General features: G+C 48.0%; 1 protein-coding gene across 6 annotated transcripts in view; it reads right to left on the bottom strand.

Moving 5' to 3' along the window:
- Positions 1-17,774, bottom strand: part of ATP13A3 (ATPase 13A3) — a 131,386-nt gene that overhangs the window by 68,699 nt on the left and 44,913 nt on the right. For all 6 annotated transcript variants that reach the window (XM_030215583.1, XM_030215581.1, XM_030215587.1 and 3 more), the window contains 6 exons: positions 9,759-9,935; positions 8,232-8,389; positions 6,901-7,089; positions 6,302-6,363; positions 4,671-4,821; positions 389-505 (listed from right to left, as the gene is read on the bottom strand). In XM_030215583.1, the coding sequence (XP_030071443.1) occupies positions 389-505; positions 4,671-4,821; positions 6,302-6,363; positions 6,901-7,089; positions 8,232-8,389; positions 9,759-9,935 (854 nt within the window). The remainder of the gene's footprint in view (positions 1-388; positions 506-4,670; positions 4,822-6,301; positions 6,364-6,900; positions 7,090-8,231; positions 8,390-9,758; positions 9,936-17,774) is intronic.

Below are 17,774 nucleotides of genomic sequence, written 5' to 3'. Positions count from 1 at the left end.
GTCCCATCTACCAGGAGTTGGAGATAGAGGTAAGGTCAAAGCTCTGGTCTTGTAAGCTACTGTCCAGCTGCTTCCAAACAACATACCTCTATCTCCAGCAGGTGGATGAACATCTGTACAGCTCCTGTTTTTTTTTTTTTCCTGTGAATGCTTGCCCCTAGCTGGTTTTCACAGGCACAAACTGTCAGTGTGCTGAAAAATGAAAAAGGTTGACAATTACTGCTCTACATCATCCTTGGCCCCAGAAAGGAAAGTTTTGATGCCCTGGCTCAAACTTAGAATATGATACGCGAACATACATACATTTGACATTTAATTTGCTTGAATTTTGATGGCAACACACATGCATAAAAAGTAGTAATTCAGTTTGCTATGTTTTAAAACTCACCATTTCTTCATTTTCAGTAAGTTTAGGCTCAGAAATTAGCTGCTTTGGTGGTTTTACAACAGTAGGCATGATCTGATTATGAAGAGCTGTTTCTTCCTCCGTTGCCTCCTCAAGAATCTAGAAAGAAAATAGTATAGAACATTAACGGGGCAATTTTCCAGAGGATTTGCAAATGTAAATGGGTATTTACCAACAGAAAAAGGCCTGGCTTGCTCCGGAGGGAGTACATCAACAAAGCTAGACAGCTGCCTCACCGAGTTCCGAAAGTGCACGCTCGTGAAGAGCTGGTATGATTGAATTTTGGCGGCGAGCATAGCGGCCTGATACGTCTTCCTCACAAAAGAATTAAGAGTCCTAGCTTCTCTGCCTGGGGGCGCCGAAGCATAGTCTCTAGTACTCCTGGCTCTCTTGAGGGCGGAATCCACCACCATAGAATTGTGGGGTAACTGAGACCTTATCAATCCAGGTTCACTGTGGATCTGATACTGGGATTCAACTTTCTTCGGGATCACGGGGCCAGCAGAGGGACCGACCAGTTCTGCATAAGGACTTCCTTCAGTACCTTATACAGAGGAACTGTTACAGCCTCTTTAGGTGGAGAACAATAGTCCAGGACTTCGAGCATCTCATCCTCCACAGGGAAGGGAATAACCGTAGTCATTTCCCCGGACAAAAGAGGAAAAGGATAGACTCTCTGGTGGAGGGGAAGGTTCAGAGGGAATCCCATAGGACTCATCAGAAGAAAAGTACCTGGGATCCTCCTCTGATTCCCACGAACACTCTTGTTCAGTATCGGATAAGACCTCTCTTAAGGTACTCCAAGACTCAGCCTGCCTCGACGGCAAAAAAACGACATCCTCGATGGCGGCTGAGAGGCCGACGCCCGCTCTGACTGCAGCGAAGCTTCCTCCACCGACGTCGAAGGGGAGTCCACCTGGGTGGCAGCCGATGCCATAGGCAGCACCTGGGCCAGGGACCTCACCGTAGAAGGGCCAGACACCGTTGCAGCAGATGGTACAGAAGGCGCAAGCACCCCCGACACCGAAGCTGACTGACGTAGCAGTCCTTCCAGAAGTTCTGGAAACAAGCCCCGGGTGTGCTCGCCGAGAGCCGCCATCGGAGAAGGCTGTGGGGTCGGTGGAACAAGTGGTGTCAGAATCTGTCGAGGCTCGGGAGCAGGTACCGGGCTGCTAGAAGACCGACGCATCTGTACCTCCTGTATAGAGGGGGCGTGATCCTCTCTGCGCCGACGCTTCTCAGGTGCCCACTCTCTCAACGCCCCGGAGCTCCCGACACCATGAGTTGAAAAACGATGACAGTTCTTCTTCGCCTTCGCTCGACGCCCGTCATCGAGACTCCTCAGTACCGATGAGGACGTGGAATCCTCACGTCTCCTCAGGGCTGGGTCCGACAAAGGTCGAACCCGGGGGGCCTGCATATCAGGAGGCCCCGAGGGAGGTGGAGACCCACTCGACGCCTCACTGCTCCCAGCGCGAGCTGGTCTATCAGCAGCCGTTACCTCTGCTCCCGACGTCGATGCCGCCGACCTCGGTACCAATGTCTAAGGACCGACCGAGCCCCAAAAAGCTTTTCTCGTTGGACTTCTCGAGACGCTTCGGTCCGTTTCTTCATACGAAAGACACAGACTACAAGCGGCTGGGCTATGGTCGGGCCCAAGGAAATGGATACACCAGGCGTGAGTATCGGTACCCGAGATGGTCCGGTTGCACAAAGTACAACATTTGAAGCCGCTGGGTGTCTTCGATGACATCGAAGGAAAAACGGCTTTGGCGACATCAAAAGACACGATTGTGCCTTTAAAAAGAAAAAGTGGGCACAAAAGAAAGGAAAGAACCCGACCGCGCAGCCTAAAGCCGACCGCATCAAAAAGATAGCTTAGAAAAGGACTAAAACTAAGAAAGAACTACGGGGATATATATATATTTTTTTTGAAATGACTTAAAATAAAATAGAAAAACAGACAAAAAAAGTTGTCAGACTCTGTTTCTGGGTCAAAACGAGGAGAACATGAAAAATCCTGTCACCTCATCACGGACAAAAAAAAGAACTAAAAAGGCACGCACACGCGACGGGTGGGAAGTCGTTCGCGCACCAGAAGACTCTGGCAAAACTTTTATATATGTTTTGCTTGAAAAAAATTGCCATTTCCTGGGCCGACGCGGACGTCGACCCACATATGAGAACAAGCAGCCTGCTTGTCCTCAGAGAATTAAATTTTTAACAGGTTTTAGCATATGATGCCAACATATACAGTGGGGGAAATAAGTATTTGATCCCTTGCTGATTTTGTAAGTTTGCCCACTGACAAAGACATGAGCAGCCCATAATTGAAGGGTAGGTTATTGGTAACAGTGAGAGATAGCACATCACAAATTAAATCCGGAAAATCACATTGTGGAAAGTATATGAATTTATTTGCATTCTGCAGAGGGAAATAAGTATTTGATCCCCCACCAACCAGTAAGAGATCTGGCCCCTACAGACCAGGTAGATGCTCCAAATCAACTCGTTACCTGCATGACAGACAGCTGTCGGCAATGGTCACCTGTATGAAAGACACCTGTCCACAGACTCAGTGAATCAGTCAGACTCTAACCTCTACAAAATGGCCAAGAGCAAGGAGCTGTCTAAGGATGTCAGGGACAAGATCATACACCTGCACAAGGCTGGAATGGGCTACAAAACCATCAGTAAGACGCTGGGCGAGAAGGAGACAACTGTTGGTGCCATAGTAAGAAAATGGAAGAAGTACAAAATGACTGTCAATCGACAAAGATCTGGGGCTCCACGCAAAATCTCACCTCGTGGGGTATCCTTGATCATGAGGAAGGTTAGAAATCAGCCTACAACTACAAGGGGGGAACTTGTCAATGATCTCAAGGCAGCTGGGACCACTGTCACCACGAAAACCATTGGTAACACATTACGACATAACGGATTGCAATCCTGCAGTGCCCGCAAGGTCCCCCTGCTCCGGAAGGCACATGTGACGGCCCGTCTGAAGATTGCCAGTGAACACCTGGATGATGCCGAGAGTGATTGGGAGAAGGTGCTGTGGTCAGATGAGACAAAAATTGAGCTCTTTGGCATGAACTCAACTCGCCGTGTTTGGAGGAAGAGAAATGCTGCCTATGACCCAAAGAACACCGTCCCCACTGTCAAGCATGGAGGTGGAAATGTTATGTTTTGGGGGTGTTTCTCTGCTAAGGGCACAGGACTACTTCACCGCATCAATGGGAGAATGGATGGGGCCATGTACCGTACAATTCTGAGTGACAACCTCCTTCCCTCCGCCAGGGCCTTAAAAATGGGTCGTGGCTGGGTCTTCCAGCACGACAATGACCCAAAACATACAGCCAAGGCAACAAAGGCTCAGGAAGAAGCACATTAGGGTCATGGAGTGGCCTAGCCAGTCACCAGACCTTAATCCCATTGAAAACTTATGGAGGGAGCTGAAGCTGCGAGTTGCCAAGCGACAGCCCAGAACTCTTAATGATTTAGAGATGATCTGCAAAGAGGAGTGGACCAAAATTCCTCCTGACGTGTGCAAACCTCATCATCAACTACAGAAGACGTCTGACCGCTGTGCTTGCCAACAAGGGTTTTGCCACCAAGTATTAGGTCTTGTTTGCCAGAGGGATTAAATACTTATTTCCCTCTGCAGAATGCAAATAAATTCATATACTTTCCACAATGTGATTTTCCGGATTTAATTTGTGATGTGCTATCTCTCACTGTTACCAATAACCTACCCTTCAATTATGGGCTGCTCATGTCTTTGTCAGTGGGCAAACTTACAAAATCAGCAAGGGATCAAATACTTATTTCCCCCACTGTATTAATCTTTTGTAGCCTATGAACGAGTATGCTGCCTTAGGTCTTCACAGAAAGCTTTGTTGGCTATCCATGAAATTTCAGAGACAAAGTTAAATTGTACAAAGAAGAGAGCATTCAGGATGGTTCTGTCATCATTGTGGAATGCCCTGCTAATGGATATCCACTTAAGAGGTGAATTACCCACACTTTACCAAAATCGCCAAGACATAGCTGTTTACACAAGACTTTGGCTGAATTGTTATTTATTACATTTGTACCCCGCGCCACACATGGCATTGCTTAAATATCTTAATTATTTGCTATGTTATTTGCACCGGTATGTATTTTACTGAGCATTGTTTTCTGAAAGTTTCAGTAACTCCAGGAACTACAATTTCATTACACTAAAATTTCAAATCAAAAGCAAAACCAAAAAGTACCTTACCCATGCAATGGCTTCAAACATTTTCAAGTCAAGTGGATCTCCTGAAAGCACCCCTTCAATTTTTGTAAGTGAATGACAAGTTGCCATGCAGGCAATAAACTGAGACCTCATCAGGCTCTCGCTGCAAGCCTTTTCTTCGGGTACAAGGAAACTAAAAGAACGGAAGCATGTTTATTAGTTCTGTTCTTATTACATCTTAAAAAATAAACTTAACTGCTCTACAGAGTTCAGTATTGCCCTCTATCACCACCTGCTGGCAGATGGACACAACCCACTTGTCTCTGGATTCATTTGTTTGATAAGGAAATATATTTAAAACTTGATAAATGTTTAATAAAGAAATGCATAACTGACAATTGTCAGTAAAAGGAAAACTGGAAGAGAAAATGATGCAAGCTTGCACCCTTTTCTGAGAATTAAAACAGTAAGGGTAATTTAGAAGAAAGTGTCTCCATTCATCCTTACAACAGTACACCAAAAGAAGGCCCACTGTGAGTAGAAACTGTAAAACATTCAAGATACTATGCCAGAAGTAAAAGCACCATAACAAAACTCAGAACCGAGAACACAACCCTATCACAGTTGCACTATCAGGATGCACGTTTAATGCATTGCTTTAGTAGAGAACATTAATGATGAATTCATGTCAAACATTTCACTGGCTATCCTAAGATTTTAGAATAGGTTACCTCTAACATAGTCATAAATAGATTTAATGAGATTTTGGCAAGCTTTGAAGATCTGTTTTAGTCATTCCCTCAATAAGAAATTTCCTAATCCCTTATTGGTCCTGTTTGTCTGTCTTAAATAGATTATAAGCTCTGTCGAGCAGGGACTGTCTCATACATGTTTGGTATACAGTGCTACATATGTCTAGTAGTGCCATAGAAACAAGTAGTAGTACTAGTAGATTTATGACTCTCTGCAAATAATTTAGGTTTTCAACTGGGTAATTTGAGATGTTTGTTAACTTACTGCGATGGCTTATTCTGTTGGTTAGAATGCAATTTGTATTTTTGGATTACTGTACAATATAGTCTTCTACAAAGCAGAGAGTTGCATGGGGACAGAAATTTCACCCATCCCCAATGGAATTAACCAGTATCCACCCACACCCGCTAAGAAGCATTCCATCCCCACAAATTAATCTCCTCCATCCTCACCCATACCTGAGGGAGTCGAGAATATTATTTACTTGCTCACAGCCCTCTGTTTCCTCCCACCTCCAACAGACTCTCGTGGGTTTTTTTGGAAGGTATTCACTATTAAACCAATGAGTGTTCTAAGCATCAGTCTGGTGTTCCAGCTGCCTCTCTGGCATTCCATAGCCTCATTCTGGTGCTCCAACTGCCTCTCCATACATTCCAAGCCTCATTCTGGTGCTCCAGTTGCCTCTCTCAGTGCATTGTAAGCCTCATTCTGAAGTCACCAGAGAATTTAACTACACACTCCTGCTGGAATCCTACAGCAACTTCTTCTATTACTTATGGGAATCCTGCAGGTTTTGCGAGATTTACACAATCCCCATTCCCATGCAGCTCTCTACTACAAAGCCCTTACAGAAAGGAGACTAGTAAAAATTGTTTTTCTTCAGCAAATCAAGTCCTGCATATTAAAAACAATATCCTCACCAGGCATTTTCTACTCTTTGGATGCCCCAGAGGTCCAAGCCATCTTCTGTTAGAGTGCCAGTCTAAAAATAAATTAAGGTGACAGGATGAGAATCTATGCTACTTATTCATCAAAACCAGCAATCTGTGCACTGCGAACAAACCCAGTTCAAAAGGACATTTTGTTCAAAGGCCTAATTAATCAGAATTTTGCTACATGGCTTTTGGAATATTCACTTACATTGTATATATGCTTTAATTTGGGCCCCACACATCAAAATTATTCTCCTTATTAGCTATGGACGACATCTTGCTAAACATGACACTTCACTAAAGTTTAGCACATGCTACCAGACATTAGGCTAAAGTGACACACTAATGTCCATGCTAAGCTTCAGTAAAAGGGCCCCTTAGTTTTTGGGGACACAAGATCCCTGTGAATACAATGCAGGCTGTACATACCACTGTACAGAAAACCATATAAATACAATATGAAAATTTACAACCTTTTACATATCGCTACATTACTTTTTACTCTTAAAATTCTTTCCAACTTTTATTATTTTTAATGTATACTACTACCTATACATAAGGCTGAAAAAGAATTTTAAAACCATCACCTTATCAAAACAAAAAAGATTCAGTTGTCCACAAATATTGATCCTCTGAGGACTGATGCAGAAGATGCCAATTTTCTTTAGACGCCTCTGTGCATATACAATCCCAGCAGTCATTGCAGCAGGAAGTGCTGGAGGTACAGTAATAGTAATGATGTCAAGAGATTCAATGATGATTATGCTAGCCGGAACCTAAATTTACAAAGGTTAGAAAAAAAAAATTACCACTACCCATGAAACAAGACTGAAGACCTATTTTATGGTTATATTTTAATTGATAACTCAAACCGTGCACAAAGAAAAAAATAAAAGAGAGAGGGTAGACAAAATGTCTACCCAAGCAGCAGGTTTATTAATAAAACAATTCCAAAAGTACAAAGTTGTATAATAAATACTTTACACAGTCCTGCATTTCAGTGCTAATGCACCTTCTTCAGGAATCAAATGAAAAATCTCAGCCACTGTTATCTCCGCTGTCCAAAGTCGGAGATGGCGGCACGGCCCTGTCCACCATCTTGGCCTCGTTATTCCGGGCTTTCTCCTCGGGGTCTCTCCGGACTGATTTTGAAGCCATCCACTGCACTAATTACAACCCCTGCTTTCACGAGGGCTGTCTGCTTGCTCAGAATGAAATATCTCTCTCCACACCGGAGGGAAAGGTTTTTACAGTGTGCAGATGATTCGGGTGCTCCGGAGCAGCTCTCCCTTACGTCCTCGCTACTCCATAAACCAACCGGAAGTCCAAGCATTTTTATTTAAACTGCTTCCATTGATGGCAACAGAGACAAGTGAAGTTGTGTCATTCCCACACCATTTTGGTGCATGCTCAAACACTTTGGCTTTAATATGAGAGTAATCCCAAATAGCAACATCTAGGCTAGAAATAAAGTTAAAATATTCCTGAAACTCATAATAGGGCTTTTTTCCCACCTTTTTAAAGGAAAACACTGGAAAACATCCAAAATTGTGCCATTCAGGATGTGATGATAACTGGTATGCAGTCAGATTTTTGCATGTTATTGTACCCTAGTAAAAGGGCCCTTACATTTGTAAAGCTTAATGTGCGTTAACAGACATTAATGCACACTAAATGCTGTGAATCCCATTTTATACCTATGGCCTATGTGGCACCTGGCGCATGTGAACGTCCGTTAGCGAACGCTAAGCATTAGCAACAGGGCCCTATAAGTCCCTGAGGTCTGAAGCTGCCAAATTAAACTGAACAGACCAATTCAGGGTCAAATTGTGAAGGAGGCATTCAGAGTGACCAAATAATGGTCTGTGGACAACATTTGAAAAGAGGCTTGTCTTTTAAAACACTTTTAAACACTTACCTTATTTATTATGCTGTTGACAACTGTGTAAAGAAACCCGATGCCTGCCACTACGACAAGACAAAGCAGAAAAAGGTAGGCATCTCTGTAGAGCTTAAAGTCAGTTGGTTTTGGATACAGTATGGAACGGACAAGCTGCCCTTTCGAAGTACTGAATCCTATAAAACATTATAAAATAAATAGATTAATATTCTACATCAGGAACAATACAGAGAAATCTCCAGTGATCTGCTATACATCTGGAAATGTGAGGTCCCGTTATTAGCAAGAGACAATGTCAGTGAAGATGTGGTATCTTTCTTCACCACTAAAAGCACTAAAGCAAATGAGGCAAGCTGATTTTTCATTTCACCGTTTCTAAACTCTGATAAAAATATTTCCTTTGCCTCTATCGCTGAAAGCCTTTTGATTTTAATAGTTATTTTGTTTTCCCCAGATACAAACAAGTAAATTAAGGAGTAGCCAATTTCTTGACTTCTCAACTACTTTTTAACATTAGACTTTAATGACCCCTCCTCCAAGAAAGTCCAACAAAATTTTATCTGTAGAAATCTGAGCAAATTGTACAAAGAAAACCGACAACCCAGTGGATTCACCAAAATGGAGGTTGAATCCTTACCTATAGCAACACATATCCTTGCTACAAGTAACTAAAGGTGGACTTGAATGCCAAAGAAGGACCCAAGGTAACAAACACAGTAATTGTTAATTTAGCTTGAGATCCTGATATACCACCTTTCAACATCCATCAGGATGTATCAACATGATTTAGAATTAAAAGTGGTTGGAAAGGGAAAATTACAATGCATTAAAGGAAAAGGGAAGAATGCAGTGTTGCTGGGGTAATTCTGGATCCTACCACCTCCCCTTCGCCAAAAGTTAGGATGAACAGATGTGTTTTTAAGGCTGCCTTAAAGCGAGTATGGTTTAATCTCCCCTTTGAGTGGAGAGCAAGCTCCAATCTAAGGAACCATAAAATGAAAAAGCAGAGTGTCTCGTCATATCTAATCAAAACAGTAGTAAATTGTCATCAGGGAGTATCTGTCCGGGAACACTAATGTAACGGATTTAGTCAATTACTGGTTTTCTCCAGAAGCCAAAAAGATGTAGTGAAACCTGACACACACTTAACAATATAGCTATTGTACTGTTTCCACTGGCTTATTAACTGCAAGCATTCTGTTGGTGAGGACTTGCTGATGATTCAAAAAACTTTGAGAGAGATAAATACAATTTCATTCTAATCTCATGGTGCAAAAGTGATAATATTTTTTCTGACAATTATCTTTGCTATCTTTTAGGTGCATTCACTCGGAGTTTTATATGCCAAACCATAACTGCAGGCAACCAATTGCTGCTCAAGCCACCACATTTTGCAAAGCAGCTTCAAAGATCTGTGATTTTCATTCTGAACCACCTCATTTGATCAAAATTCAGATGTATAGAATTCTAAAGGGTAGACAACAATGGTCTTCAAAAACATAAAAATGCCAAAAATAGATTTACAAAGCATTGAAAATTCTTTACCTGTTCTAACTACTATGGCTTTGACAAGTTCCCCAGTATAAAAGCGAGTCTGGATAACATTGGTTCCGCAGAACAAAGTATGCCGCTTGTGTGTTTCTGGGTAGTATACTTCTTCTGTCCCCTTTGAGTCCAGAATAGGGTTTGGTAAATTGGTCTTTGTTACTGGAACACTCTCACCTGAGGGGGGAGAAAATATTGAATAAAGCCCTTAGGTAGCTCTCCAGTATCAATAATTAAACTATACATTGAACAGATGGACTTACCTGCTGATAGGCAGCTTTATGAAGATCAGTAATGGACAGCAACCCAACTTATCAGAAAATATTTAAAGTATATGATTTTTAAATACTGGGAGAACAAACTATAAAACTTATTTCCACCAACATAAAAGTAGCTAATTTGAAAACCTGAGCTTTAATACATAAAAACTCTTCTGTTGTTTAAGGGATATATATATATATGCAGAGTCATTAAAACTTTCTTTTTAAATGTTAAATTCAAAAAGTGTATTCCGTACAATAGCTTTAGAAGTGTTGTACATAAGACTACAGAGAGGGGCATAATCGAACGGAAACGCCTATCTCCATGGGCGTTTATCTCCGAGAACGGGTCCGTGAAGGGGCGGACCGAACCTATTTTTGAAAAACATGGACGTTTATCTTTTTTTGAGCTGGGCGTTTTTGTTTTTCAGCGATAATGGAAACCGAAAGCGCCCAGCTCAAAAACGAATAACTCCAAGACATTTATTCGTGGGAGGGGCCAGGATTCGTACTGCACTGGTCCCCCTCACATGCCAGGACACCAACCGGGCACCCTAGGGGGCACTTTTACAAAAAAAAAACAAAAGGTAAAAGAGCTCCCAGGTACATAGCACCCTTCCCTTGTGTGTTGAGCCCCCCAAATCCCCCTCAAAACCCAAGGCCCACAAGTCTACACCATTACTATAGCCCTAAGGGGTGAAGGGGGGCACCTACATGTGGGTACAGTGGGTTTGGGGGGCGGTTCGGAGGGCTCCCATTTACCAGCACAAGTGTAACAGGTGGGGGAAGGATGGGCCTGGGTCCACCTGCCTGAAGTCCACTGCACCCCCTAATAACTGCTCCAGTGACCTGCATACTGCTGCCAGGGAGGTGGGTATGACATTTGAGGGTGAAAATAAAAAGTTGTGAAACGGCATATTTTGTGGTGGGAGGGGGTTTGTGACCACTGGGGGAGTCAGGGGAGGTCATCCCCGATTCCCTCCAGTGGTCATCTGGTCATTTAGGGCACTTTTTGGGGCCTTATTCGTGAAAAAACAGGGTCCAGGAAAAGTGCCCTAAATTCTCGCTAAAAACGCATATTTTTTTTCCATTATCGGCGAAAGGCGCCCATCTCTGATCGGCCGATAACCACGCCCCAGTTCCGCCTTCGACACGCCCCCATCAACTTTGTCCGCATCCACGACGGAGTGCAGTTGAAAACGTCCAAATTCGGCTTTCGATTATACCGCTTTATTCGTTTTTGTGAGATAAACGTCTATCTCCCGATTTGGGTCACAATATAGGCGTTTTTCTCTTTCGATTATAAGCAGGTTAGTGACCTAAACTACTATAGTTTTTTTGTATTTAAGTTTGCCAGCTTCCAGCATCGGATCGTTACAGATTATTAAAAACGCTGCAGTCCGCTTTGTGTCAGGTTAGTCACGTTTTCAACCTATCACCCCAGTCCTTAAATAACTACATTGGTTACCGATTTGTGAGAGAATTAATTTTGAAATGCTGCTTCTACATAAAGCTTTGAAAAAGGAATCGTCTTTTATCTATAGCAGGCCTCACATTTTCTTAGGATCTAGGAGCCAGACTTGGTGTGACTGAAATTATTTATTTGTGCTCAGAGATGAATGCAAAGCTATTAATTACAGTAGTAGGGAAGGAGAAGATAAGAGGCTACTTACTACTCTCCCACTGCCCATCCACATGCAATAGATGTGGTAATGGAAGATGGGCTTTCGGGCTCATTACAACACTGAGCACAGGGTATGATACATACCTGTAGCAGGTGTTCTCCGAGGACAGCAGGCTGATTGTTCTCACGACTGGGTGACGTCCGCGGCAGCCCCCACCAACCGGAAAGAAGCTTCGCGGGACGGTCGGCACGCAGGGCACGCCCACCGCGCATGCGCGGCCGTCTTCCCGCCCGTGCGCGACCGCTCCCGCCAGTTGAATGACTAGCAAAAGATGAAACACACAACTCCAAAGGGGAGGAGGGAGGGTAGGTGAGAACAATCAGCCTGCTGTCCTCGGAGAACACCTGCTACAGGTATGTATCATACCCTATCTCCGAGGACAAGCAGGCTGCTTGTTCTCACGACTGGGGTATCCCTAGCTCTCAGGCTCACTCAAAACAAGAACCCAGGTCAATGGAACCTCGCAACGGCGAGGAAACAACAGAAATTGACCTACGAAGAACAACTAACTGAGAGTGCAGCCTGACCAGAATAAATTCGGGTCCTGGAGGGTGGAGTTGGATTTACACCCCAAACAGATTCTGCAGCACCGACTGCCCGAACCGACTGTCGCGTCGGGTATCCTGCTGGAGGCAGTAATGTGATGTGAATGTGTGGACAGATGACCACGTCGCAGCCTTGCAAATCTCTTCAATAGTGGCTGACTTCAAGTGGGCCACTGATGCTGCCATGGCTCTAACACTATGAGCCGTGACATGACCCTCAAGAGTCAGCCCAGCCTGGGCGTAAGTGAAGGAAATGCAATCTGCTAGCCAATTAGAGATGGTGCGTTTCCCGACAGCGACCCCTAGCCTGTTAGGGTCGAAGAAATAAACAATTGGGCGGACTGTCTGTTGGGCTGTGTCCGCTCCAAGTAGAAGGCCAATGCTCTCTTGCAGTCCAATGTGTGCAACTGACGTTCAGCAGGGCGGGTATGCGGCCTGGGGAAGAATGTTGGCAAGACAATTGACTGGTTAAGATGGAACTCCGACACCACCTTCGGCAGGAACTTTGGGTGGGTGCGGAGCACTACTCTGTTGTGATGAAATTTGGTATATGGAGCATGAGCTACTAGGGCTTGAAGCTCACTGACCCTACGAGCTGAAGTAACTGCCACCAAGAAAATGACCTTCCAGGTCAAGTACTTCAGATGGCAGGTATTCAGTGGCTCAAAAGGAGGTTTCATCAGCTGGGTGAGGACGACGTTGAGATCCCATGACACAGTAGGAGGCTTGATAGGGGGCTTTGACAAAAGCAAGCCTCTCATGAATCGAACGACTAAAGGCTCTCCAGAGATGGCTTTACCTTCCACACGATAATGGTAAGCACTAATCGCACTAAGGTGATTCCTTACTGAGTTGGTCTTGAGGCCAGACTCTGATAAGTGCAGAAGGTATTCAAGCAGGTTCTGTGCAGGGCAAGAACGAGGTTCTAGGGCCTTGCTCTCACACCACACGACAAACCTCCTCCACTTGAAAAAGTAACTCTTTTTAGTGGAATCCTTCCTAGAGGCAAGTAAGACCCGGGAGACACCCTCAGACAGACCCAACGCAGTGAAGTCTACGCCCTCAACATCCAGGCCGTGAGAGCCAGAGACTGAAGGTTGGGGTGCAGTAACGCTCCGTTGTTCTGCGAAATGAGAGTCGGAAAACACTCCAATCTCCACGGTTCTTCTGAGGACAACTCCAGAAGAAGAGGGAACCAGATCTGACGGGGCCAAAAGGGCGCTATCAGAATCATGGTGCCGCGGTCTTGCTTGAGCTTCAGTAAGGTCTTCCCCACCAAAGGTATGGGAGGATAAGCATACAGGAGGTCGGTCCCCCAATGGAGGAGAAAGGCATCCGACGCTAGCCTGCCGTGTGCCTGAAGTCTGGAACAGAACAGAGGCAGCTTGTGGTTGGTCTGAGAGGCGAAAAGGTCCACCGAGGGGGTGCCCCACGCTCGGAAGATCTTGCGTACCACTCTGGCATGGAGCGACCACTCGTGGGGTTGCATGACTCTGCTCAGTCTGTCGGCCAGACTGTTGTTTACGCCTGCCAGGTACGTGGCTTGGAGGAGCATGCCGAACCGGCACGCCCAACGCCACATCCCGACGGCCTCCTGGCACAGGGGGCGAGATCCGGTGCCCCCCTGCATGTTGACGTAATACATTGCAACCTGATTGTCTGTCCGAATTTGGATAATTTGGCAGGACAGCCGAACTCTGAAAGCCTTCAGTGCGTTCCAGATCGCTCGGAGCTCCAGGAGGTTGATCTGCAGATCCTTTTCCTGGAGGGACCACAGACCCTGGGTGTGAAGCCCATCGACATGGGCTCCCCACCCCAGGCGAGATGCATCCGTCGTCAGCACTTTCACGGGCTGCGGAATTTGGAATGGACGTCCCAGGGTCAAATTGGTCCGGATGGTCCACCAGAGCAGTGAAGTGCGGCAACTGGTGGAGAGGCGGATGACATCTTCTAGATTCCCGGTGGCTTGGAACCACTGGGAAGCTAGGGTCCATTGAGCAGATCTCATGTGAAGACGAGCCATGGGAGTCACATGAACTGTGGAGGCCATATGACCCAGAAGTCTCAACATCTGTCGAGCTGTGATCTGCTGAGACGCTCTGGTCTGCGAAGCCAGGGCCAAGAGGTTGGTGGCCCTCGCTTCGGGAAGGTAGGCCTGAGCCGTCTGGGAATTCAGCAGCGCTCCTATGAATTCCAGAGACTGAGTTGGCTGGAGATGGGACTTTGGGTAATTTATCACAAACCCCAGCAGCTCCAGAAGTTGAATAGTGCACTGCATGGACCGGAGGGCTCCTGCCTCCGAGGTGTTCTTGACCAGCCAATCGTCGAGATATGGGAACACGTGCACTCCCAGCTTGCGTAGGTAGGCCGCTACCACCACGAGGCACTTGGTAAACACTCGTGGGGCAGAGGCGAGCCCAAAGGGCAGCACACAATACTGAAAGTGCCGTGCGCCCAGGCGGAATCTGAGATACTGTCTGTGAGCTGGCAGTATCGGTATGTGAGTATATGCGTCCTTTAAATCCAGGGAACATAGCCAATCGTTTTTCTGAATCATTGGCAGAAGGGTGCCCAAGGAAAGCATCCTGAACTTTTCTTTGACCAGGAATTTGTTCAGGCCTCTCAGGTCTAGGATGGGACGCATCCCCCCTGTTTTCTTTTCCACAAGGAAGTACCTGGAATAGAATCCCTGCCCTTCCTGCCCGGGTGGTACGGGCTCGACCGCACTGGCGCTGAGAAGGGCGGAGAGTTCCTCTGCAAGTACCTGCTTGTGATGGGAGCTGAAAGACTGAGCTCCCGGGGGACAATTTGGAGGCAGGGAGGCCAAATTCAGGGCGTATCCGCACCGCACTATTTGGAGAACCCACTGGTCGGAGGTTATGAGAGGCCACCTTTGGTGAAAGAATTTTAACCTCCCTCCAACCGGCAGATCGTCCGGTACGGACACTTGTAGGGCGGCTATGTTCCCGTGGATCCAGTCAAAAGCCCGTCCCCGGCTTTTGCTGTGGAGGCGCAGGGGGCTGCTTAGGCGCACGCTGTTGACGAGAATGAGCGCGCTGGGGCTGTCCCTGTGCCTGACGAGGCCTTCGGGCCGGCTGGTTGTACCTACGCTTCGCAAAAGAATAGGGTGCAGCCTGCCGGGCCCGGGAAAAACGTCCACCTGTGGAGGTGGATGCTGAAGGCGCCCGGTGGGAGAGCTTGTCGAGAGCGGTTTCCCGCTGATGCAGTTGGTCCACCATCTGCTCGACCTTCTCACCGAAAATGTTATCCCCCCGGCAAGGGACGTCAGCCAGTCTCTGCTGGGTGCGGTTGTCCAGGTCAGAGGCACGCAGCCATGAGAGCCTGCGCATCACTATACCTTGGGCCGCAGCACGAGATGCCACGTCACAGGTGTCAAAAATACCCCTGGACAGGAACTTTCTGCACGCCTTCAGCTGCCTGACCACCTCCTGATAAGGCCTGGACTGCTCCGGCGGGAGCTTCTCGACCAGGTCCGCCAGCTGTTGCACATTGGTCCGCATGTGGATGCTCATATAGAGCAGGTATGACTGGATGCGGGTCACGAGCATGGAGGATTGGTAGGCCTTCCTCCCAAACGAGTCCAGAGTGCGAGACTCCCGCCCCGGGGGAGCCGAGGCGGTATCCCTCGAACTCCGTGCCCTCTTGAGAGCAGAATCCACGACCGCTGAGTCATGGGGCAATTGGGGCCGCATGAGCTCTGGGTCAGAGTGGATCCTGTACTGGGACTCTGCTTTCTTGGGAATGGTGGGGTTAGTTAATGGTCGCACCCAGTTCCGGAGCAGCGTCTCCTTCAGGACATTGTGCAGCGGCACCGTGGAGGACTCTCTAGGTGGTGATGGATAGTCGAGGACCTCGAGCATCTCGGCCCTCGGCTCTTCCACAGAGACCACGAGGAAGGGAATGCTGATAGACATATCCCGCACAAAGGAGGCAAAGGAGAGACTCTCAGGAGGTGAGAGCTTCCTCTCCGGTGAAGGCGTGGGGTCCGAGGGAAGGCCCGTAGACTCCTCTGAGGAGAAATATCTAGGGTCCTCCTCTTCCCCCCACGAGTCCTCATCCTCGGTATCAGACATTAGCTCATGTAGCTGAGTCCTGTACCGGGCCCGGCTCGACGTCGAGGCACCGAGGTCTCAGTGTCGTCGAGCGGTGGACTCCCGCGCCGGCGGGGACGGAGCTCCCTCCATCGACGTCGACGGGGACTCCACCTGCGTGGGGGTCGAGACCGGCACCGCAAGCGGCGGCGGTGTCGACAGCCCCGGCGCCGGGCTAGAGCTCGCCGGCGCCACAGTCATCGGCGCCGAGGGCGCAAGCACCCCCGGCGCCGGCACAGCCTGGCGCATCAGCCCTTCCAGGATCCCCGGAAGGATGGCTCTGAGGCACTCGTCCAGGCCCGCTGCCGGGAAAGGCGGTGGGGCCGGTAAGGGTGTCGGTGCCGGAAGCTGCTGGGGGCCAGGAGACGGCACCGAGGTGCCGGAACCCCGACGCGTCGGTACCTCCACAACCGACGGAGACCTCTCCTCACGACGATGACGCTTCGGCGGCGTCTCCTCTCCGACATCGGGATGCACCGAAGGCGACCGGTGACGACGCTTCTTGTCTTTCTTCCGATGCACGTCACCGGCGCCGGAGGGCATGGAGGAGGAGGAGGTCGATCCCCCTCGGTCTCGAGGTACCGGGTCAGACAGGGTTCGGTCCCGCGGCCCACGAGCTGAGGGCGTGACCGGGGCCGACTGCCCACGCGGCCTCTCACCCCCACTCTCACCGGAAGACCGGCGGGCCGACGGGACCTGTTCTCCTGGGGTCGCTGCCATCGGTGCCGATGTCTCGGGCGTCGATACCGATGCCTTCGAGGTCGACGTCGAGGGGCCGGCGCAAGTTCCAAAAAGACGGTCCCGCAGAACTTGCCTCGCAACCTGAGTCCGTTTCCGGAGACCGAGACACAAGGAACACGACTTGAGATTGTGCTCCGGCCCGAGGCACTGGAGGCACCAAGCGTGGGTGTCGGTCTGCGAGATCGGCCGGCCGCAGCGACCACACTTTTTAAATCCACTCGGGACCTTCGAGGACATCGACGGAAAAATCGCGTCGGCGAAGTCAAAGTCGTCAATGGTGGCTAAAATCACACCACGAAAACAAACGACCGAGCGGCCACTAGGCCGCAATGTGGCGTCCCCGCTGGAAGCGAGGGAAAAAAAAGGGAGCGCGTGTCCCACACGCGCAGGGTTTCTTTTTTTTTTTTTTTTTTTAAAGGAAACCGGGCGGTAACTAAAACCGATAAACAAAGTTAGAAAAAAGCACGATCAGCGTATACGCGATCGAACGATCCGGCGGCTGAACAGAGAGAGCGCAAAACACGACTCTCTCCAGGCGCGGAAAAAAAGGAACTGGCGGGAGCGGTCGCGCACGGGCGGGAAGACGGCCGCGCATGCGCGGTGGGCGTGCCCTGCGTGCCGACCGTCCCGCGAAGCTTCTTTCCGGTTGGTGGGGGCTGCCACGGACGTCACC

This window comes from Microcaecilia unicolor, chromosome 10, assembly GCF_901765095.1.
Source record: "Microcaecilia unicolor chromosome 10, aMicUni1.1, whole genome shotgun sequence".
In the NCBI taxonomy this organism is placed as follows: Eukaryota; Metazoa; Chordata; class Amphibia; order Gymnophiona; family Siphonopidae; genus Microcaecilia; species Microcaecilia unicolor.
The sequence above is the reverse complement of the archived record's forward strand: the minus strand, read 5'-3'. Positions and strand labels throughout refer to the sequence as shown.